Below are 24,497 nucleotides of genomic sequence, written 5' to 3' on the forward strand. Positions count from 1 at the left end.
CCTCTTAAAACCTTTTCTTGTTGAATGACAGCAGACATTTGCACTACAAGATTTCAGCTCTCCACCTTTCTCTTTGCCATGTAGGGTCCCACCAGTATCATCTTTGAGTCCTACTCTTTTTAACCAGTATCGGACCCCACTGGCAAAATTGGTTACATCTTTGTGGCTTTGCGCAGGTATCCTACCCACACGAAACCCAAATCGTGGTGCCGGTGACTAGCAACGCAGAGGTTACTGCCACCAGATTACACAATTACATCCTGCAAGTTGGGAGCTGAATGAGTGAAAATTGTTTAAAATTGTACTCAACCAAAACAAAGGTCTTGCTGTTTGGCAGCAACTCATCATTTTGGTCTCAAATATGGTGGCCCCAGGAACTTGGAACTCTTCCCATCCCAGTTACAAAGGTCAAGAACCTTGGGGCTTTTTTTGACAGTAAACTCTCCTTCGAAGACCAAATTAACCACACCACTTCCTCTTCCTTCTCTCTATTAAAATTGATCAGGTAAGTTTCTCCCCTTCATTCCACAGGAACTACAAAAAACTGTGGTGTCTGCTCGAATTGTCTCTAAGCTGGATTACTGTAATACACTTTTCACTAGCCTTCAGAAAGTATTTTTGAACTAGCGGCAGACGTTATAGAATGCAGTGGCCTGACTGCTTTCAGGCATACCTAAACACAAATCCGTGGCAGAAGCCCTGGCACAGCTCCATTGGCTTCCTATTAAGAAGCGCATTGACTTCAAGGCACTTTGTATTGCCTTTAAGTCCTTGCTTAACCTAGGTCCTGAATATCTTAAATGGTAGTTCAATTGCTACATCTCAAGTAAGCCTCTCTGATCAGGGTCTGACTACAATCTAGTGATTTCCAAATTCAAGAGATCAACCTGGGGTGGCAGAAGCATTGTGACCTGCACTGCCAGGTAGAGAAACTCCATGCCCCTCAATCTTAGACTGACTTGCTGCCCGTCAGAAAGGCATTAAAAACATGGCTCTTCAATCAACAGAATCAGGATCTAGGCTCATCCCCTATGCCATTTGGTAGGCTTCCTCCTTTTAGGCCAGTGCCTAGACATCTCCAGGTATTAGAGCGCTATACCAATTCTTTTTTCATTTCAATAACCGTACATATCACAATTAACTTGGCCCCCTGTTAAGAGGGTCCATTTGTATGTTTGCATAGCGTACTGTTCCCCCAGTTTCATTGCTGTCTTTGGCACCCCGAAAAATACTATTGATCCCCAAACATTGTCCAGATCCTCTCAGCAATACTGGATTGACATATTTTTGATGGTGCCATGCTCCATCCAACACAAGTATCAGTGTATGCAAAGGGTTCATTGTACACAGCCTGACCTATATCTTTACAACCAGTGACCGACCCACTGTTTGAAAGGTTGATCTATATCCATACCCATATTACTAGGGTTGTCAACTAAAGTAGGGCTTTGTTTTATACCTGCAATCATTGCATCTAATACGGGGGGGGGCAATATCAAGCAAAATAATTGCAAACTGTAGTAGGACAGTAATTGCATTATATGACAATGTTATGCTGGGTAATTGGGATGTACATATGCTTCTATACTGCAGTAAAAGAGCTTAGCCAAATCAAGAATAAGTAACAATTATGCATTTACCATTAATCACACAAATAACTTAAAAATTATAGTCTTACTACCTACCATGAGAGGGTCTCGAAAGTTAGCTCCAAAATTGGCTCATAAACATATACATTTTCTCAGAGGAAGTAAAATAACTATTGAAAGGTAGATATGTTCTCCTTTATCCTTATCAAGAACTTTGTGGCCCGTTTCTACCATTTTAAGTGTGGGATATGATTTTTGCTTCCATACTTGCCATTATAGTTGCACAATTCAACATCATTACCTTTGATTTTTGAAGATTTTCAACTGCGGCAGTAAGGTCATCTATCTCTAGCTTCATGCTTTGCTTATCTTTCTCTAATTTTAATCTTATCCGCTGCATGTTCTCATTTTGCTCGGTTACTTCTATGAGTGAGTTTGTATGTTTCTTCCGTAGAGCTGATGTTGCGGCTTCAGAATTGAGAACCGCTTCTTCTAGATCTTGACGTAGACGCGTGAGTTCTGACTCCCTCCTTTTGTTGATATCCGACTGGTGATAAAACAGGAAAATAGGGAAATGAAAAGTAACTACAAAATTGTTGAAAACTTAATGAAAACAACTAAGTACTGAATGTAAATTTCAAATCAATAATTGTCATTTTATTTGTGGTCTCACGAATGAAAGTTGAAGATTTCAAGGCAAGATTTTATAACTAATGATGATGAATGCCTTCAAAGGTATCTTACTCCTGATCTCACACTGGGTGCTGATTGCATGTGGCCTGATGCTGTACTGTCCTTGATCTAACGAAAGCTTAACACAAATGTATGTCACCAAAGTGAGATGGAGCAGGAGACACAGAACAAACCATAAACCCAGCCAACAGCATGACGTGTGAAAAGTAGAAACAGAGGAGGAGATTTAATAAGATTTTATGCTGTGTTTCTATCACAAAAGTGACGCAAATTGGTGCAAAACCTTTTTTCTGATTTACCTTCTAGCCTTAAACTTGTTTACCTCTGGAAAATTATGCAAAGCAGCGCTATGAGCTGCTTTGCGTTACTTAGCACAAAAGGGGCATACCATGGGTGGAGCAGGGGCATTACCATGCAACTACCCAAGGTTTCTGATGGCAAACCCTATTTACTAATTACAGTAGACAGGATTTAGCATCAGAAAACTGTGCCCTTTTGAAATAGGCACAAGGAAGGAGAAATGCTTTAATTTCTCCTTCCTTTTCTGACTTTGTACGTCTGCTGCACTTTACAACACACATACAAAGAGGGAAAAGGGTAAAGTCAGTCTATGCATAGTATTTTGTACTGGATTGGTACTCTTCCAGTACAAAACCTATGCTAGACTCGCGGACACACCATTGCACTATGGCACAAATGTGTCTCCGAGGTGCATGGTAGCTGGTTTCTGCCCTGGCGCTAGAGAAAGGGTAGGAGAGTGCTATATGTCTGTGAATATGGTGCTCTCCTCCTCTATCCATTTCACACAGCATTTTCAGCTGCTGCACTGCGCTGCATGAGTAAGTGGCAAATCTGGCCCTGAGAGACACTTTCTACCACACTGCAGAGTATAACAAAAACCTGTAAAACACCTACTTTCCCACAAAAAATATAAATTGCATCACTCTTTCGGAAAAAGGGGAAAGTGTCAAACATTTTTTCTATAAGTGCCAGACACGGTGCATGAGGTATGAACTTCTGAACAGTCTAGAAATTGAAAGGGCAACTACTGGACAGTCTGTACTATATTTGCCTGGTTCGTTTGGCAAAGCTGGCCGTGCCAATAATGTAGTTTGAAAAGCAGGAGAAATGCCTTAGGGTTCAAACGTAAACATAAGTTTGTCTGACAAGTGTCAGAGGGGAACTGATCATGTTTCACAGTGGTACCACACATGATGCAAACTGAAATGCAGACAATGGATGACTTAATATGTGATATTTTAGTTGTCAGATTTATGGGGTAGGACCACTTCAGATTTATGAGAGACCAGTAGCCTTTTGCAACAAGATAGCAAGATGAACCTGTTACATCTGGGGCCAGATGTATCATTTTCTGCAGCACACCGAAGCAAGTCAACTTGTTGCACTGCATAAAATGGAGAAGTGAGGAATGTACCACATCTACTAAAATATGGCGTTCCTGCTCTCTCTCTGCGCTGGTGCACTTGTGGCTGCCAAGCACCAATGCAGGCACCTTTGCGTTATGGTGCAAGAGTGCCTACATTGCAAGCAGGATTGTTTTTGTGCAGGAATGGGCACCTACCTGTTAAAAAACAAGCCTTTGAGGTGTTTTCCTCTTTCTCAGTGTGCAATTAAAAAAGAAGGAGAAATACAAATATTTCTCCTCATTGCACATCTACTGGGAAGACATTCAATTTTGACGCATTCCCTGGGTTACTTGTCTTGCTAAATGCAGGAATGTGCCTAGATATATGGGTGGGTGCTTGGGAACACCCACGATCCACCCATGTAACGACTTCACAGTACACTGTGACCTAGGCAGCTACAAGCGGTGCCTTGTGTTTCTCCATGGTTACCCAGCCATGCAGGGCCACCACACAAGGTGGCTTTGCATGGCTTGGTAAATCTGACTTAAGGATTGTGTTGCAAGGGCAAGAGAATCCTTTGATAAATCTGTGCCTTGATGTCTGTTTTTTAATATTTGCTATAGGTACAGCTACCATTGGTTTAGCTGTGAAGCTGAGACCTTTTTACTCTTATATTAATTTTGCAAGTACATTTGTCAGGTGCAAGCAAACTGAAAAATAGAGCAATAATGCTGCCTTACTATCTCTTCAAGTGAGAAGGTGTTATTCACTAACATTACTTGTCGGATTACAATCTGATATGTTTCCCAACTTCCGTGTGCTGTGTAGAAACTACAGAGTGAAAAATTACTTTGCATATCACTAGACTGTAGCATGCTACATTTCAAACAAGGGCTTTTATTGGAAAGAAATGGATTTTTGATTGATTTAAGGTTATGTTCTTCAAATCCTGCTCACTAAGTTTTATGAAGACTACAATGTTTATATATCATTTACTTCAGAGAGGGCTGTAGAGTTTGTGAGCTGTGTACAACTTGCTGTGGGCAAAGACTCCTTCAGAAAATATTTCAGCAATAACATTTTCTTAAAAGGTCTTTTTTTGAAGGGTAAATAAGCACCGAGTTTTTCTTCAGCAAACTACATAGTGGTGTTTTTCCCTGCATTTTTTTTATTGTCTTGAAATTGTTGAGACACAGTCGTGCCACTCTTAGCAGAAATGTTAATGGCGTGGAACCTGCGATGTAATAACACAGTAACAACAGTATGTCAAAATACATAGACAAAAGCATTTTAATTACAAATCGGTGATAACAAGCCTACTAACTTGAATACACAGTCGAAAAACAACTTACAAAAAAACACCCTAACGGATAAATGATAAAAAAATGAATAATTGTTCCTGGTAGGAAATAAAAGAGTTTTAGAACAAAAAGGTGTTGGATACATGTACACTTCTTTTGTTTGTTCTGTTTCTTCAAAGAAATTGCAAATATTAGGAAGGGAGGAAGGCAGGCACAAAACGAACATGATGAAATGCCTTGTTGAATTAGTGGGATGAAACCTCAGTGACTGATCAAAGGGATGTAGTTTAATATCAGGAGAATGAGGGAAATGTTACACTTCAAAGGATCTGTTTACATGTGTGGGCCTCAGTTGAAACGAAACTACAGCACGTGAAGCATGACTGATACATTTTAGGCACAAAGTGCACAGTAGGTGTGTATCCGTGTATGTCTGTAATTCTTTTTAAACTAGTGTGCAGAAATGTGCACACCCACATCGAGGGAATGTCTCCAGACATCAATTGAATAGATTTGGTTGTTGAAGTTCTAAAAATGAAACAATAGCAATTGATGGACAATCTCTATTGCCATTCGTAGAAAGTAACTTTACAGTTTGGAAAATGATGCCATTCAACATGAAGATGCGTTTTATACCGAGAACAAATAAGGGATTATGAGTTACTGAGTTTGGTCCCCGAATGAACATCATGATATATGGTCACCTAGTAGAGAAAAAATCTCATAACATGTTAGCAAGCCAATTTGCTATATGGCACACAACTAAAAGACAGATTAATAATAATATTTCCTAGTGACACTAGGCTTGTTCATTATTTCTGTTCAATTACTTTACTGTAAGAATGCATGTAAGAATCCAATAAGACTTTCCAAGGTTGGTCATGGCCTTTATGTTGACCTCTGTATTTCTTTGTTGCCTTTCAAGAAATACCTCCATAAAAGCCTACTGGTAATCAAAGAAGTAAGAGTACCAAGGCTTGTACACCAGTTCCTAGATAAAAACTGTTTCACTTTCTTAACAGGCTAGAGCTGGTACCGGGGCCATCTTTGTTCTTTGGCTGTTGATGTAATTTGTCATTAGAAATTTTCATATTTGTTATATTTCCTGTTTGTTGTTCTTGGCAAATGAGAGGAATTCTGTCTTGGCTACACTGAGCTTTAGGTAGTCTCTGGACGTCCAGATCTGGAAGAGATGCAGGCAGTGTATGACGAGGCACAGGCAGTGGTTTAGGTATTGGATGTCTGGAGCAGAGAAGACTTTGCAGGTAGTGTGGTATCATTGACATATTGGTCAATCTTGATGTTGTTATCTTTCAGTAGAGCCCCCAAGGGGATGCACTTAGAAGTTATAGATGACAGTAGACAGCATGGAACAGTGAGGGACTCCACAAGTGATAGAGATCTTCTGAGATCTAGAGGTGTCCATGTGAACACTCTGGTGTCAACTGGAGCCACTAAGGGCCACTGCCGGTAATTCCAACTGAAGACTACAGGGTTTACAATATCTAAGGTAGTGTTCCCCGTGCTTCAGCATGATCTAAAGACATATTGATAGTCATGTATCATCATAGTTACATATCAAAACTGTAAAATTCTGTATCCTCCTGTTACCGGAGCACATGTTCAAATTTCTTGATCAGCAACTTTTGAAGTTGCCTGCCGACTCATAATCACAATTTTGCTAGCACTCTGAATAATAGGGAAGAGGGGTTCTTTAACAATGAGATGGGTTAGGAAAACACTGACATAATCACATTTTTGCATGCCACGTTGTGAGCAGTCTACATTTCACACTCAACAATGTGAGTGATGGAGCTGAAGTGTTGTTCAGCTGGGGACAAGCTGGCACAAGCCATGCATGACTAGGATGGTACCTGGATACAACACGCCATAACCTAGTGAAAAAACACACAAGAATATGTATTTATTTGTCAGTTAGCTAAACTGAACAATTTAATGTTAAAAATAAATACAATTTGGAAAGAAACTGGCTCCTTCCATGAGTCGAATGACCAACCTGAAGTGAAATCACACATATGGAGAGAAAGATGAGATCTCATTATACACCCATTAATGCGACAGTTTTCCTATGCACCAATCAGTTTTGGTATGCACCAGCAGATTGAATCAATTCTGCTTATGTGTCCCAACTGTACGCCATGTACGAAATGCACCTACACACTGTAGGCCGGATTTACATAGGGCCCCTGCGCTCATGGAGGAGGGCCCACAGTCGTGTCAGGGGCCCTCTGTCATGGTGGGACCTCCGCAATGAGAAACTGCAGTTTGGTGGTCCCGCCACGAGTGCGGGTCCCCGTCCACAACTGCCAGGCCTTCGCCACAAGTGCAGAGTCACTTTGTGAATCGGGCTCTGTGTTTTCAAACAGGCGGTAAGGTTACCTGCGTGGCAGCAGCTCCTCCGACCTCTTCCAATCTGTCCGTCAAGTCCTCCAGTTCCCTGCTCAGGTCCGATCTCTGCTTTTCAACCTGGAGAATGGCAAATATTAATAACACTGATCATACTGGAAGCAGATCACAAAATGAGTGCTCAAGGATACTGCATTCATGACTGATGTGGCTGACAATTAGAGCATGCTGGGGTAGTGAAAATAATTAAATCTGCAGGTGATAATTATGTTTTTTTCATTTAAGGAGTTTATTTTACTTTATAAGGGCATAAATGTAACCAAATGTACTTGCTCAGTTGAACCATCTTCAAACGATCGCTGCTACTCATAGTCAGAGTCATCATTTCCATCCAGCTGTCGGTGTGGAGTTGTCCCACCATTACAGTGCAATTCATGATCACCCCCAAGTGGCCTGCTCATTTATCTGGCAAATTTATGACATCAGGTAAGGTTCTGACTGGCATGGGATTGTGATTTTTTTTAGCCCTATACACTGCAGATACAAATGCCATGATCGTGAACATTTGGGACTTATTCCGACATCTCAGAGTTTATTTACTTTTTATGTTATACATTTATGTAAAGAGCAGCTTCCAGCACCAAGGTGGCCGATTGTAATTGAAGCAGCAGTCAATATACTGCCAGAAACATCCATTGAATATCAACACACCGTTTACAAGAGGGAGGATACAATATTGCTTTTACCTTTGAGACCAAAATACACGTGAACTAAAGTTATTTTCCTCACTTGACCCAATTGTACGTTCCTTGGGATAGTTCTGCCTCTTTCTTGTAAATATCTTCACCCTCAGTTTGAGTGCCTTGAAACTCTTGGAGACGAATGGCTGTTCTCTGGACGCTAACATGCCCCATTACTGGTGAAAATGAAGGCTAGAACAAATACCCTGAATCTGCGGAAATGCAAGCAGAAGCTATAATTGACTGACAGCGCCTTTCTGTCGTCTGTACCTGCTTCTCGGAGCTAAGGAAGTCATGAGCAAATGGTCAGATTCCCTGATTCTTTTCTGCTTCCCCTACGCCACTGTCCTTTCTGCAGAATATAGGAAAGGACGGAAGGAGAAACTATGTTGTTTTCATGTTGAATTTTTGATTTATAATTGTAACTATGGAGGGTGAGTAGCCACAGTTGTGGTCACGTTATTCACAGGAGGAGGCGAGTGAAATTGGAAACAGATATTGTATGAGAAAAATTAAAGATAGCTCACAATGAAAGGCAAGTTCATAATATGCTGTTTTTATATCTGCCAATAAAATCTCTTACTGGCAGATTTGTTTTGATTGGCTACGGATCCTGCTTACTGTGGTGTTCTTGGTTATAATGAAAAAGCACTTTTTAAGCCACGTCATCTTATAATATGTTAACGAACAACATGCATAAAAATATATCCAGTTTTTACAAAATTGCTGCTTCCACAGTAATTTGATGCTTTTGAATTTATTTTTGCAATGTCTACTAAAGAAGAATCGTAAAGGAGTCTAAATGTTAATGTCAGTTTTTTAGAGGGAATGGGTGGTGAATCAGAAGCAGAAGAAACAATACCTTAAAAAGGCTTATCTAATTAGAGTTTCTCGGCGTAAGAAGCTTACACTTTTGGTACAAAGGAGTTTCAAGGCAAAGTAATTGGATAGAAATGCAATAAGAATAGTGGCTGTCACTAAGGACTGAAAGAAAATATGACGGGATAATGCACCAAAGGGAGGGCAATTGCCGTTCACGGTTCACTCTGTGACTAGAAAGCAGATTGTAAGGCTTAGTGGCCACTTACACATACTACACAAATGGGCTGGAGGGGCTGACTCAAAGAGGTAACATATGGCAAAAAGATCACATTCTTTTTTTTAGTAAAGTCTGATGGATCCAAGAGCAAAGAATAAAGAGATGGCCACACGTAGGTGTATTAAAAAATAACCCTTGTGGCACTATTCCCAAATCCGGTAGTAAAGCTGTGTGATAGTCACACTGCAGGGATTATTTCGAGTCTGATAAAGAAATGAAATGCAACTTATTGTTCGATGCAAATATATACCCTTTTGCAACACATACACACACAGAAACACATAGGCGCACCCACACATATACCTACATAAATGTGACTCCACATATATATTTATGTCATGGCAGTAAAAACTAAATGTGGTCCAATAGCACATGCCTTTTAGAGAAATTGTATTAAAAATGCGAATTCACATATCTATTACCACAGTGCAAATGTCAAATTCGGGCCTATTACCACAGTACAGCAAAAGTGACGTTAAAAACACATTTTACCGCCTTGCATATTGCATGTTACAATTACTTTAGTAATTAGTCATTTTACATGCATAACCCTTTAAAACTCCATTCAGGACTGACCCACCTTTGCTTATGGAGTTTGTCCCTGTCTTTGCTTTCGTGCCCCATTCGCAGTTAATTCTAATTTGTCCATGTCCAGAGACTATAATCAGTCCTTGTCAGACCATATTTAGCTGCAGCTCTAAGGCAGGGACTCTTGGACTTCCACGAGCACCTGGAAATCTGCATAGGGAATGCGGACTTAGGGCCATATGTATCATCAAACAATTTTGCATTTCCTAAATAGCGAATTTTAAGGAATCGCTATTTAGGAAATGCAAAACGGTATGTATGTACAAAATCGCTATTAAATAGCGATTCTTTACCATTCCTAATTTGCGATTAGCAAATTGCTAATCGCAAATTACCCATTAATTTCTATGGGCCAGGAGGCCCATAGGAATGAAGGTGCAATTTGCGATTAGCAATTAGCTAATCGCAAATTAGGAATTTCTTCAAGGGTGCAGGGGTGTCTCAAGAACACCCTGCTGCACCCCTGAAAAAGACATTTGGGGGCATATGGCGCACATACATGCCCTAAGGGCATGTATGGGCGTCATATGGCACCTTTTGTTTTTTGGAAAAAAGCTTTTTGAAAAGAATTTGCAAATTACCACCAACTAGAAGTTGGTGGTAATTTGCGAATCCTTAATGGCATTTTTTGAATATTTTTGTTTGATACATTGCATTTAAGGAATCGCTAAATTTGTGATTCCTTAAGTGCAATCGCAAAATAAGGAATTGCAAATTTTACTATTCCTTATTTTGCATCAAACATGTTTGATACATACCATTTGTCTAATTAGCATTCGCAAAGGCCGAAATTCGCAGAATTTCGGCCTTTGCGAATGCTAATTAGCTTGGTACATATGGCCCTAAGGGAATACACTAAGAGCATACAAGAATCTTCCATATTCACTGAATATTTAAAAGGGCCTAGGTCCAACTGCTGCTTCTGTATTCAGATTTCCTTTCATCACTCAGGGCTCTGACAATTTGAGTCTGTGCAGGTCTGGCTGGACACCAATTGAATCTTTGCTCTCCTGGACTGTTTTTGCAGTGTTTTAAAGATTTCAGGCCTGTTTTAGAGGTGTGGAGCTGCACACCCATAAGGGGATAGCACTCTGGGCAACTATGAACTTCCCAGTAGCTTCAGGCCTAGAACTATAGGGGCATATTTACAAGGACTTGCACCACCAGAGCATCACTTTTTGCAACACTCTGGTGGTACTGTGCCCTGCTCTATATTTACAAGGCAACCCTAAGCTGCTTTGCGTGTCTTAATGCTGCCTTGTAAATATGGTTCCCCTCCACCCAGTTTTCTGCGGCAAAGGGGCAGGTGATGGGTGTTGCTATGGGTATTCACACGCAACACCCATTGCTTTTTGACACTGCTCCACATTTACAAGAATCTGTAAATCTTAGGCAGCACCATAACTTACATCTCCCCAGGGGAGGCGTTAAACCGGGGCATCAAGGAGAAATACTTTTATTGCTCCTCGTTTTTTGCTCTATGTGTGCTGCATTCTGCAGCACACATAGAAGTAACAAAACACCATTGATTAATGTTTTTGTGCAGGAATGTGTCCCTTCTTGCACAACGATAATTATCGCTGCAATACAGGCACCCTTGCACCATGGTGCAAGGGTGCCTGCGCTGGAGCTAGGTTTCTTTTTTTGTGCCGGTGCAGAGGTGAGTACAGCAATGCGTCATTTTGTTGTAAATACAGCGCTTTTCTGCACTTAGGAAATGACGCACCTCGGTACAGCAAAATTGCTTGTGGCACTGTGCTGTACCATTGTCTCGTAAATATGCCACCCATTGTCCTAAAACAGGAGCAGATAATTCTGGGCCTGTAGACACAAGGCCCGGACTTGCAAGCAGAGTTGCAGGGCAGTAGGCATAGAAAGACTCCCCTCTCATGTGGCAGAATTTAATCCAAGTCAGGATGGGAAGGGAAAAGACATCATTTAGGGGTCGCCAGGGGTAGCAGTTGTGATCCCTGACGAACCCCTTGCGACCCCTGTCCCTGGTTTGTAACGACCCCTAGCCTTAGAGGTAGCATAATCAGGACCAAGAAGACAGAGGCAGATTGCCCTTAGGGGTGTCATGCTCCACCTTTGTTTGCATTCCATTTTTTTATTACCCTAATTGTGAATAATATGAGTGAGAGTCAGTGACAGATAGTGATTAGCAATAAGTGCGATTGAGTGTTAGTATGAGTGAGTCAGAATGAGTGACAATACAAGTGGGTGCACATGACTGAGGAAGTATGAGAGAGTGAAAGTTGGAGTTAATGTGAGTGAGTGTGAATAAAGTAGACCGAATGAGTGAGAGTGTGTGCGAATAAGGGAGCATAAGTGAGAATTACAGATGGACTGAAAATAAGCATTAGTATGATTGAGTCATAAGAATAAGAGAGAGTTAGACAGAGGGAGTGCAAGATAGTGAGTGAGAATAATTGAGTGCAAGTGGGAATGAATGATGGAATGTGAGTGAGTGAATGTAAGTGAGCGGGAATGTGGTGTTATGCTTGCTAGTCAGCCATCAGCCCTGGAATACTGAAAGTAATTCTTGACTTATAGAAGCACCCATGGAAAAATACTGTAGTTGGCATACTGGAGCCAATTATTAGCATGTTAGGCATCTGTGAACAATACTGGTACTGGTCTGCTGGAGTTAATTCTTGGCATAATGGATACCCATGGTAAAATGCTGGCACTGGTACAATTGAGGAAATTGTTGGCATGGGGGCACCATAGGCAAAATGCTGGCACCATCTCATAAGAGATACTTCTTGGCATAAGGTTAGGAAAACCAAGGCATATGGGGTGGGGGGCAACCATGACAAAAAACTGACCCTGAGGTGCAGGAGGTAATTTGACATAAGTGTAACCCTAAGTAGATGATGGCATTAATTGCAAATTCTGACAGTGGGATATTGTAGGTAATGTATGGCACAAGGGGAGCCAATGGAACAAGGGGCACCCTTGACAAAATGCTGGCCCTGGCATAATGGAGGTGATTTTTGACAAAAGGGGCATCCATAGAACATTGTCAAAACCTTGAGAGTGTCAGATTATATTGGCTTTGCTCACCTTGATAGGGCTTGAATGTGCCTATGACTTTTTATGAAATGTATGTGAAATTTGTGCTTTTTTTTAATACACAATCTGACCACATTTTTAAAACGTTTTCTTGGTCGGAGACCCTCACAGTCTGGAGCCCACCTAGAAGAGGTCTGGCTCGCTACAATTCAGAGTAAGTATTACCTACCACTTTCAAAGATCATGTCAGCACCTTACCGTAATTGGTTTCTAAAACGGACATTTGTCTGTGTAGTGTTATACTAATTGTTAGAACTGGGCGTCTCTAGTTGGCAGAGGTAGGTACCACTGTCCAAATAGGGACCTTTGCTTCTAGTCACGGTAAGGAGGAAACACTCCAGATAACCCCTGCTCACCCCCTTGGTAGCTTGGCACGAGCAGTCAGGCTTATCGAAGGCAATGTGCTAAGTATTCGTACCAACACTTACAGTAACACAGTGAAAACACCACAAACTGACTCCACAACAGTTTAGAAAAATAAAGGGTATTTTATTCTAAACTACACAAGACCAGAACGACAAAAATCCAACATACACAGTTCAAGAATATGGTTTCAAATGAGTTCTTAAGGTTGCGATAAATAATCCACAGTTGCGTCACGTTTTAGCCAACAGTACCTTTAGATGCGACAAAAATTCTAAGTGACAGCTGTAGCATTGAAAAGCAAGCGATGCCTCACTCCTGAGACCCCGGGGGAGGCGATGCGACAACCCCGCTGGACGTATCGGGCGTGTTGCAGTAACTCCGGTCTGTATTGGGGGGGATGCTATACCATGCGTGGATTCCAGTGCACAGGTTTCCGTGGAAGCAGCTTGCAAAAGGTACGTTGCGATGATCTGCGGGACGGCGACGATCTCCGGTGCGGCGACGATGCGTGGCTCAGTGGCGATATTCTTCTCTCGCGGCCCCTCGATGCGATGGCTCTGCGATGACTCTCGCAGCGACGTGATGCGGTCCGCAAGCAAGCGGTGCGACGATCTCACCCAGAGTGGACATGCTCTGCGACGTTTCTCACAGCGATTGTAATCTTCCCGCACTGGACTGGTGCGTTACGCAAGTGAAGGAAGCAACGAATCTGGCAGCGGCAACAGGTGCTGTGACGATCTCGGCCTTCGCGGTGACGGGAATTTCCTCGCACTGACGGGGATGCCCTCCACAAGTGAGCGATGCGTTAAAACTTGCAGAAAGTCTTTAAAATCTTGGTTTCCAGCTTCCCAACACAGGTACAACTTCCAGAGGCACCACAACTGGCCAAAGCACTCTAGGAAGGACAAAACTCTCTCAGCAGAGTTCAGGGAAGCTGGAGGTGCAGTCCTTTTGTTGCTGGGATTCTTAACAGGGAGCCAGCTCTTCTTCAGGCCCTTGGAGATTCCTTCAAGCAGGGGGACACAGCACAAAGCAAAGTCCTTCCCCTCTCCTTGGCAGCAAAGCAACTGCAGGTCAGTCCAGCAAAGAAACAGCAGGACAGTCTTCGTTCTTCAGTCTTCCAGATTTCTCCGTGGCAGAGGTTCCTTCTTGATTCCAGGATGATCTAATTTTCTGTAGTCTGGGGTCCTGTACTTATACCCCAAAAAGTCTTTGTTCCCTTAGTGCAAGAGGGCTCTGAACCCGGTCTGAACCAGTTCTGGGTGTTCCTTAAGCACGTTGTTTTCCTGGCCTCTTCTTTCCTTTCAGAGAGAGGGGCAGGGTAGTCAGCCGCCCAGCAGGAGGTGGAGCCAGCATTGTGGAAGGCGGGCACAGCCCTATTCAGACCCAGGTGCCATCCCCTCCCACCACTCAAGATGCAGATGCAATCATTCAGCCTAGGGCTGACTCATCCAGCATCCTGGGGGCTCCCCAGCTCCTGTCACTCTCAAACCAGACAGTCAATTCACAAACAGGCCAAGGCACACAGAAAGGTCAGACAAGAGAACAGCCACTTTCTAAAAGTGCTGTTCTCAAACATAGGATTTTAAAAGCACCTTTCCTAAAAGATGTGCTTTTAAATTCTGAGTTCAGGGATACCAGACTTTTATGTCCTACCTTGCTCCTATGGGAAGATATGCTGGTAGCCACGTTAGCCAGCATTCCCCATGATAGCCTATGGGCAAGGTAGCCTTACAATAGTGAAAAACGAAAATGGCTGTCATTCACTACGAGAGCATGTAACCTGCACTAGTACGTGCTCTACCTTTCACATACACTGCACCCTGTCCAAGGGGGTACCTTGGGCCTTCCATAGAGGTGATCAATGTGTACAGAAAGGGAAGGGTTAGGCCTGGTCAGTGGGGACACTGACAAGGAGGACCTGGCAGTTCACAGACTGCACACAGGCAATGCAGTGGCAGGCCTGAGACACCATTTTAGGGCTACTCATGTGGGTGGCACAATCCGTGCTGCAGGCCCACTAGTAGCATTTGTATCAACAGCCCTGGCACACTCAGTGCACTTTACTAGGGAGTCCTTGGTGATACAAATATGCCAATAATGGATAACCAATCACAATAACAATTTACACAGGAAGCACTTGCACTTTGACACTGGTCAGCAGTGGCAAAGTGCCCAAAGCAACTAATCCAGCAAAAACGAAATCCAGTACAGCGTAAAAAAATGCAGGAGGCAGAGGCAAAAAGACAGGGGAAACAACGCCGAAGATGCCAGGTCTAACACGTGTCCCCTCCAGCTGAAAGTGGGGAGAACTGCCCACCCTCTTGGGACTTCTCTCACTAAGGCGGAAGAATCTGGACAGACCATCAGCGTTGGCGTGTTCTGTACCAGGGCGCTGTTCCATCGTAAAGTCCATTCCCTGTAGGGAGATGGATGACCTTAACAGTTTTGGGTTCTCACCCCTCATCTGCATTAACCATTTGAAGGGCATGTGGTCTGTTTGAACCCGGAAGTGAGTTCCAAACAAGTAGGGCCTCGGCTTCTTCAGAGCCCAGACCAAAGTAGAAGCTTCCCTTTCAATTGCACTCCACCTCTGTTCCCTGGGGAGTAGCCTCCTACGAATGAAAGCTACAGGTTGGTCCCAGCCCTCATCATTGATCTCTGAGAGTACTGCTCCTACACCATGCTCTGAAGCGTCTGTCTGCACTACAAACTCACCGGAGAAATCAGGTGCCTTGAGTGCCGGTGCTGTACACATGGCAGTTTACAGGGCATCAAAAGCAGTTTGACAGGCTTTGGTCCAATTCACTCTCTTGGGCTGCTTCCTTGAAGTCAGCTCTGTCAAGGGGGCAACGATGGTGCCATACTCCTTGACAAATCGTCGGTAATACCCGGTGAGACCTAAAAAGGCTCTCAACTTTGTCTGGATCTTGGGGGGTTCCCAAGCCAGAATGGTATCAATCTTCACCTGTAGTGGGCCACCTAGCCGCTCCCCACCTGGTGTCCCAAATACACCACAGATCCCTGCCCTATCTGGCACTTGCTGGCCTTGATAGCGAGACCTGCCCATTGCAGAGCCTTCAACACTTCCCAGAGGTGTTGCAAGTGTTCCTCCCACATGGAGCTGAACACATCAATGTCATCTAGGTATGCGGTGCTGAATTCCTTCAGCCCAGTCAGTACCTGGTTGCCCAGTCTCTGGAATGTGGCAGGGGCGTTCTTCAAACCAAAGGGCATGACTCGGAACTGGAAGTGCCCCTCTGGCGTTGAGAACGCCAACCTCTCCTTGGCCCCCTCAGTTAAGGCAATCTGCCAGTACCCAGAAGTTAAATCAAATGTACTGAGGTACTAGGCAGCTCCCAACCGATCCACAAGCTCATCAGTTCTGGGGATAGGGTGTGCATCAGTCTTGATGATCTCATTGAGCCCATGGTAGTCCACACAAAACCGGAGTTATGTAATGGCACCGGGTACAGCAGCTTTTGGCAATAAGACCACTGGGCTAGCCCATGGGCTGCTGGAGGGCTCAATTACCCCTAGCACCAACATTTTGGAAACTTCTTCCTTGCTGCTGGCCCTGACCTTGTCAGCTACCCTGTAAAATTTATGTTTCAAAGGTAAACTATCTCCAGTATCCACATCATGGACACACCAATTGGTGATATCTGGGGTCAGGGAGAACAGGGAGGCAAACTGACCCAACACTTGGCGACAGTCCCTCTGCTGCTCTGGGGTCCGGGTGGGCAAGAGGACCACAGCAACCACTGACCCGTCTTGCTCCTTGGCTGCCAGGAGGTCAGGAGGAGGGTCACTCTCCTCTTCCATTCTGTAGCTAGGAGCATTGTCACATCAGACCTCTCAAAATGGGGTTTGAGGCGGTTCACATGCAAGACTCTCATGGGCTGCCTGGGAGTTTTCAAGTTAACCATGTAGGTTACTTCGCTCTTGCGCTCCACCACCTCATATGGCCCAGTCCACTTGTCTTGGAGTGCACAAGGCTCCACTGGCGCCATCACCCACACTTTCTGCCCAGGTTGAAATTTGACCAGAGTGGTATTCTGGTCGTATCACCTTTTCATTTCTTCCTGGTTAGCTTTTAGGTTCTCCTGAGCGAGCTTCCTGAAGCGTTGTGTCTGGTTATGGAAGGCCAGCACATAGCTGAACACATCCTGGGGGGTTTTCCCACAGGAATTCTCCCATCCCTCCTTCACTAGTGTGAGAGGTCCTCTAACAGGGTGGCCATATAGAAGTTCAAAGGGACTGAACCCTAAGGACTTCTGAGGCACCTCCCTGTAGGCAAACAACAGGCATGGTAGAAAGATGTCCCACTTCCGTTTCATGGGCTTCGCTAGTCCCATAATCATACCTTTCAGGGTGCGGTTAAACCTTTCAACCAACCCATTTCATTGAGACTGGTAAGGAGTGGTGAACTTATAAGTTACACCACACTCCTCCCACAGAGACTTCATGTACCTAGAGATGAAGTTGGTACCCCGGTCGGAGACCACCTCTCTTGGGAACCCCACACGGGAAAAGATTCCAATCAATGCACGGCCCATCACGGGGCTGTGTTTGTTCTGAGAGGGACAGCTTCCGGGTACCGGGTGGCATGGTCCACCAAGACCAGGATAAACCTGCTGCCTAAGGCTGTCTTGGGGTCCAGTGGCCCCACAATGTCAATGCCCACCCGCTCAAAAGGGGTGCTCACCACAGGAAAAGGTTGAAGGGGTGCCTTGCACTTCCGTCCGCTCTTGCCACTAGCCTGACATGTTTAGCAAGATCTACAAAATGTCCTGATGTGCTTCTTCATCTGGGGCCAGAAGAAGTGGGTGACAAGCCTTTGGAAGGTCTTGTCTTGCCCCCGATGTCCTGCGAGAGGCATGTCACGAGCCAGACCCATTAGGACGTTTCTGAAGCGCTCAGGTACATACAGCACACGGGCTGCACCGGGCTCAGCGAACTTAGGCTCACTATACAACAACTCATCCTCCCAGTAAATAAGATGATCCTTGGACTCTCCACCTGCTGCCTGGTCTGCAGCCCGTTGCCGCACACCAATGAGGGAAGGGCACTCTTTCTGCACCTTGCAGATTTCCTCCCTGTTGGGGCCACCTTCTTGCTGTCAATGGGTCAGCTCAGGTAGGTCCCCCAGTTCGGCCACTTGCTCCCCGGTAGGCTCCAGGGAATCCCCCTCAGGTTCTGCTCCTTCCTGGGCCGTGGGAACAGCTGGGGCAGGTTTCCCACACCCCCTGCCTCCTCCTCTCCTGGCAGGTTCCTGGGCCACTGTTTCAGGCTCCAGTTCTGCTGAATCACCCTCACTGGCTCCCATAGCCCGCGTGGTTATGCAGATCCACGCAGGCAAACCCAACATCTCCAGATGAGTCTGGTGTTCCACATCCTTCCGTGGGGAACTCTCCAGGTCATTATCTAGCAGACAGTCTACAGGCAAGGCTTCACTTACAACAACTTCCAAGAGACCAGAGACCCCCCCCTCTACTCAAAGGGAACACGCGCCACTTAAGTATGGGCGAATTTTGCGGATCTGCGGTCCGCAAATTCGTGTGAAATTGCAAAAACATCCGTGAGTTTGCGGATTTTCCTGCGAACTCGTGGATTTTTTTGTGATTTGCACTGGAGTACTTTCTACTGGCTAATCAGGTAAGTGCTACCTTGTTGGGTAAATGTATAGTGCTTTTCTACACTACAGCTGCGTAAAGTGCCAGAAAAGTTGTCTCCAGTGACCATGTGTGTGTTACTATGCCATCACTATGTCCCTCATAGTGGGTAAATGGCAGGAAGAAAGTGCACACCGCTAGTGTGTGGGCTGGGCCAAACGGGGGTGGCTTCTATGCGAGTTCACATGCCTCTTGTGTGTATAAAACTAAAGGTCAGAGACCGATCAGAGCAGCAGACAAGGAGAAATAAGCTCCTGGTCACAGGAACTGCACAGGGATTGCACTCGTGAATGTGAAGGATGCACTTTTTTGGCCCATGCTTAGTATATGTACAGCAGTGCATGCGCGCATCTAAAGGCCCCGAGATCAAACCCTTTCCTAATATTTGAAAGGGAAAAAAAGAATTGAACAGAAACCATTGCTGACTCACTAGCAGGCAGGGGTGGTAGTGGAAGAGGGGGATGCCAGGGCACAGTCGATGTACTACCCGCCGGCCCCTTTAAGGCGGGAAGCTTGGAGTAACTCAATCTCCTCACCCAGGAAGAGCAGTGCTGGGGCTCCCTGTAGCCTGGCAGGGGCTCCCTCTCTCTCCAGCGGCAGCAGTCACCGCACCAAGCATCCCTGTCACTGGTTCACACTGCGGTAGCTGATGAGAGCAGGCGGCGAGGAGGAGAGCCCTGCGACCCTCTCTGCTGCTGCACGCGGCATGCCCACGGGCTGCACGTCGCTGTAGATGGACCCCCCACCTCAGGTAATGCATGGATTCTCCCCACTAGTAAAGTTTCTACTGGCTAATCAGTAAGTGCTACCTCTTTGGATAAATGTATAGTGCTTTTCCTACACTACAGCTGCGTAAAGTGCCAGAAGAGTTGTCTCCAGTGACCATGTGTGTGTTACTGCCATCGCTCCGAAGGGAGCAGGGGTCCCTTGAGTGAGATGGCCATCAAAAAAAGAAAAATCCGCCCGCAAGTGAATTTGCGAATTTTCGGCAATTTCGTGAGATTCGTGAATCGCAAAATTGCCAAAAATCCGCAACTTTCACGAGCGGAACGGATTTTTGGCCAATGCTTAGCGCCACTTTGCAGAGGCGCACTGAGCTGTCAGCTGCAACTACTGGGCAGAGTATATTGAGGATGACCTGCTCTTCAGACACCCACTGATACCTCGCAGATGTCACGCTGGCTCCTGTGTCTCTCAGAGCCTCTACCTCCCTTCTATTGATGGTCACCTTCTGCCCGTATTTCTTAGTGTTAAGGGGCAGAGAAGTATCCTGGACCATCTCTTGGTCTCCTAGAGAGACAAGGGTCATGACGAGTAATCACTCCTCCCCACTGGAAACCAAATCCCCTCCAAAAGCTACACTTGCTAACCCTGGGGCTGGAGCACCAGTGGGTGCTGGAGATTTCTTAGGGCACCTATTGATAACAAGTCCCAACTCATTGCAGTGATAGCAGGTAGGGGGACCTCTGTTATTCCTTCTGACCCTCCCAGAAGCCTCAAAATGTTTCCACAAGCCTGCCCCCCAATGCTGTTCAGGCACACCATTCATTCTCAATGCAATTTCATAAGAAGTAAAACAGGCATAAATATCCTCATTCCTATTATAATTCTGTACCAAATCCTTGGGAATATATACTTTACCCCCTGGCACTGGCTGTGCGCTACCACCATTTGAACTGGAATCCACCTGCTTGGCCTTGATATCCAGTTACCTCATGCTCAATTCAAGAACCAAAAGCAATTTCTTTTCCTCCAGGGCACAGGCATTTTTTGCTCTCCTCCGCCGCCCTTTCTCTCTCCTCCGCCACTTTTTCTCTATCTTTTTCCATTTCCAATTGCTTCATCTGTAACCTCATGACTTCCAAGTCATAGTCTCTTACTCTTTGATTGTCTTCTAACTCTTCTGGGTTCAGACCCCTGCTGGAATGGTTGCTGCCAGGCCTTGAGCCTGGATTGCCCACTGCAAATTCATGGGGTTGAAACCCCTCCCTTCCATTTGCATCATTTCCTTCTTGGGCCTCCAACTAGGCCTTCAAGATTCTCTGCAACTCATCCTTCCTGTAGTTGCTCCTTATGGGGCACTCAAACTTGTGGTAGAATTGCTGAAGCTCCGCAACTTTGTATGAATACAAATCCTCAATGACAAACTCCAATTCTGCTTCCACACTGGGTACCTTTCCTTTCACAGACATGATGCTTTTAAGAGTTACTCAAAAATGGAACCAATCAAAAAAACTCAACGGTAGTAAGCGGTGGCATAGTGGTCTGCACTCACTAGTGATGTACACCAGTCACTGTGGGTCAAGTACAAATACAAGTTCAAAATCCTTTCGCTGACCAACAATGTTAGAACTGAGGGTCTCTAGTTGGCAGAGGTAGGTACCACTGTTCAAATAGGGACCCTTGCCTCTAGTCAGGGTAAGTAGGAAACACTTTTCAGATAACCCCGGCTCACCTCCTTGGTAGCTTGGCACAAGCAGTCAGGCTTATCAAAGTCAATGTGCTAAGTATTTGTACCAACACTCACAGTAACACAGTGAAAACACCACAAACTGACTCCACAACAGTTTAGAAAAATAAAGGTATTTTAATCTAAACTACACAAGACCCAAACAACAAAAATCCAACATACACAGTTCAAGAATATGCTTTCAAATGAGTTCTTAAGGTTGCGTTAAAATAATCCACAGTTGTGTCATGTTTTAGTCAACAGTACCTTTAGATGCGACAAAAGTTCTAAGTGAAAGCTGTAGCGTTGAAAAGCAAGCGATGCGTCACTCCAGAGACCCTGGAAGGCGATGCGACAATCCTGCTGGACGTATCAGGCGTGTTGCCGTGACTCCGGTCTGTATAGGGAGGGATGTGATACCTTGCTTGGATTCCGGTGCACAGGTTTCGGTGGAAGCGGCTCGCAAAAGGTACGATGCGACGATATTCGGGGCGGTGACTATCTCCGGTGCGGCGACGATGCGCGGCTCAGAGGAGATCTTCTCCTCTCGCAGCCCCTCAGTGCGATGGCTCTGCAACGACTCTTGCAGCGGCGTGATGCGGTCCGCAAGCAAGCGGTGCGACGATCTCACCCAAGTGACGACAGGCTCTGCGACGATTCTCACAGCGATGGTTATCTTCCCGCACCAGACTGGTGCATCCCGCAAGCGAAGGATGCGATGTCTCTGGTAGCGGGAACAGGCGATGTGACGATCTCGGCCTTCGCGGTTGCGGTAACTTCCTCGCACTGACGGGGATGCGCTCCACAAGCGAGCGATGCGTTAAAACTTGCAGAAAGTCTTTAAAATCTTGGTTTCCGGCTTCCCAACATTCCAATTGTTCCTTGGATTCTTAACAGGCAGCCAGCTCTTCTTCAGGCCCTTGGAGATTCCTTCAAGCAAGGGGACACAGCACAAAGCAAAGTCTTTCCTGTCTCCTTGGAAGCAAAGCAACTGCAGGTCAGTCCAGCAAAGCAACAGCAGGACAGTCTTCCTTCTTCAGTCTTCCAGCTTTCTCCATGGCAGAGGTTCCTTCTTGATTCCAGGATGATCTAATTTTCTGTAGTCTGGGTGCCCTGTACTTATACCCCAAAAAGTATTTGTTCCCTTTGTGCAATTAGGCTTTGAACCAGTTCTGGGTGTTCCTTGAGCACTTTGTTTTCCTGGCCTCTCCTTTCCTTTCAGAGAGAGGGGCAGGGCCGTCAGCCTCCCAGCAGGAGGTGGAGCCAGCATTGTGGAAGGCAGGCACAGCCCTATTCAGGCCCAGGTCCTATCCCCCCCCCCCACCACTCAAGATGCAGATGCAATCATTCAGCCTAGGACTGACTCATCCAGCCTCCTAGGGGCTCCCCATCTCCTGTCACTCTCAAACCAGACAGTCAATTCACAAACAGGCCAAGGCACACAGAAAGGTCAGACAAGAGAACAGCCACTTTCCAAAAGTGCTGTTCTCAAACATAGGTTTTAAAAACCACCTTTCCTAAAAGATGTGTTATTAAATTCTGAGTTCCGGGATACCTGATTTTTATGTTCTACCTTGCTCCTATGGGATGATATGCTGGTAGCCACTTTAGCCAGCATTTCCCATGATAGCCTATGGGCAAGGTAGCCTTAAAACAGTGAAAAACGAAAATGGTTGTTATTCACTACGAGAGCATGTTAACTGCACTAGTACATGCTCTACCTTTCACATACACTGCACCCTGCCCAAGGGGGTACCTTGGGCCTTCCATAGGGGTGACCAATTTGTACAGAAAGGCAAGGGTTAGGCTTGGTCAGTGGGGACACTGACCAGGAGGACATGGCCGTTCACAGACTGCACACAGGCACTCCGGTGGCAGGCCTGAGACACCATTTTAGGGCTACTCATGTGAGTGGCACAATCCGTGCTGCAAACCCACTAGTAGCATTTGTATCACCAGCCCTGGCACACTCAGTGCACGTTACTAGGGACTTCTTGGTGATACAAATATGCCAATCATGGATAACCAATCACAATAACGATTCACCCAGGGAGCACTTGCACTTTGACACTGATCAGCAGTGACAAAGTGCCCAAAGCATCTAATCCAACAAACACGAAATCCAGTACAGTGTCAAGATTACAGGAGGCAGAAGCAAAAACACTGGGGAAAACACGCCAAAGATGCAAGGTGTAACACTAATCATGCAGTTATTACAGAACTACAGCAATGTCAATTATTGTGATGCCACTTTCTTGTTAAGATTTAGGGTCAAAGGTTTTATGATGTCACTTCCTGTGAAGTCATTAAGATCAAAGGATGTTTGATGTCACTTACAGCTACCCTTGGCATTTTGGAGAATTGATGTCCATGGGAAGAGATACACACACACTTGGAACAAGCATTTGCAATGCAATATATATTGCATTTAATGGGAGATTGAGCTACTGGCATTGTAAATGACAATACCTTTTATTTATGTGTTGTTTATAAAACAGATAAAAGGCATTGTCATTTATAATGCCAATAGCTTAAACTCTCGCAAATGCGAGACCTATTGCATTGCAAATGTGTGCTATAAAATTATACTTAATAAAGCGTTAGGCGAGAACGTGTCCTTCCTGCAACAGCAGCCACGATGAAGGTGTTTGGGAAAGTAGTGCTCGGAGGCTGTATTTAAAGCCTACCAAGAAACAACACACGTAACAGGGGGTGTCTCTATGGGAGGTTACAAAGGAGTGTCTACTAAGCTTTTTGACCAATGAATAGCCACAGTTTACAGTGGAGAATGAAACAAGCCAATGAAAAATGTGGGCAGAGATTGTGTGGAGCTTCAGGTCCGTACCTCAATACAGTATGCCTTGCAGATGCATGTGCAGCCCCTGCTCGACGTAAAAGTGTAGATACAGAGCAAATATGTTTTCGCATGCAGAAGCAAAAAAGGGAAAACAAAATTCTTCTGTATATTTGGTTGGACTTTCTACTGTTCAGCATTGTTTGCTATGCATAGGCAGCCAGACACACGCACAAGAAAGGTGCAGTAGTATGCGTGGCTGTGTGCCTGGTGTGGCTTTCCAGGTTTACTGTTACTCCTGTTTTGATAATTGGAAAAAAGTGTTCGAGGTTTATTCAGGAGTCCAGGGCTCTGACCATACTATTACACTGTTCTTTGTGCATTGGAGTTACTT

The 24,497-nt window shown here is 45.0% G+C and overlaps 1 protein-coding gene across 4 annotated transcripts in view; it reads right to left on the bottom strand.

Moving 5' to 3' along the window:
* Positions 1-24,497, bottom strand: part of MYH16 (myosin heavy chain 16) — a 1,068,458-nt gene that overhangs the window by 472,361 nt on the left and 571,600 nt on the right. For all 4 annotated transcript variants that reach the window (XM_078654769.1, XM_078654768.1, XM_078654770.1 and 1 more), the window contains 2 exons: positions 7,351-7,437; positions 1,891-2,136 (listed from right to left, as the gene is read on the bottom strand). In XM_078654769.1, the coding sequence (XP_078510895.1) occupies positions 1,891-2,136; positions 7,351-7,437 (333 nt within the window). The remainder of the gene's footprint in view (positions 1-1,890; positions 2,137-7,350; positions 7,438-24,497) is intronic.

Source organism: Lissotriton helveticus, chromosome 7, assembly GCF_964261635.1.
Source record: "Lissotriton helveticus chromosome 7, aLisHel1.1, whole genome shotgun sequence".
Taxonomy (NCBI): Eukaryota; Metazoa; Chordata; class Amphibia; order Caudata; family Salamandridae; genus Lissotriton; species Lissotriton helveticus.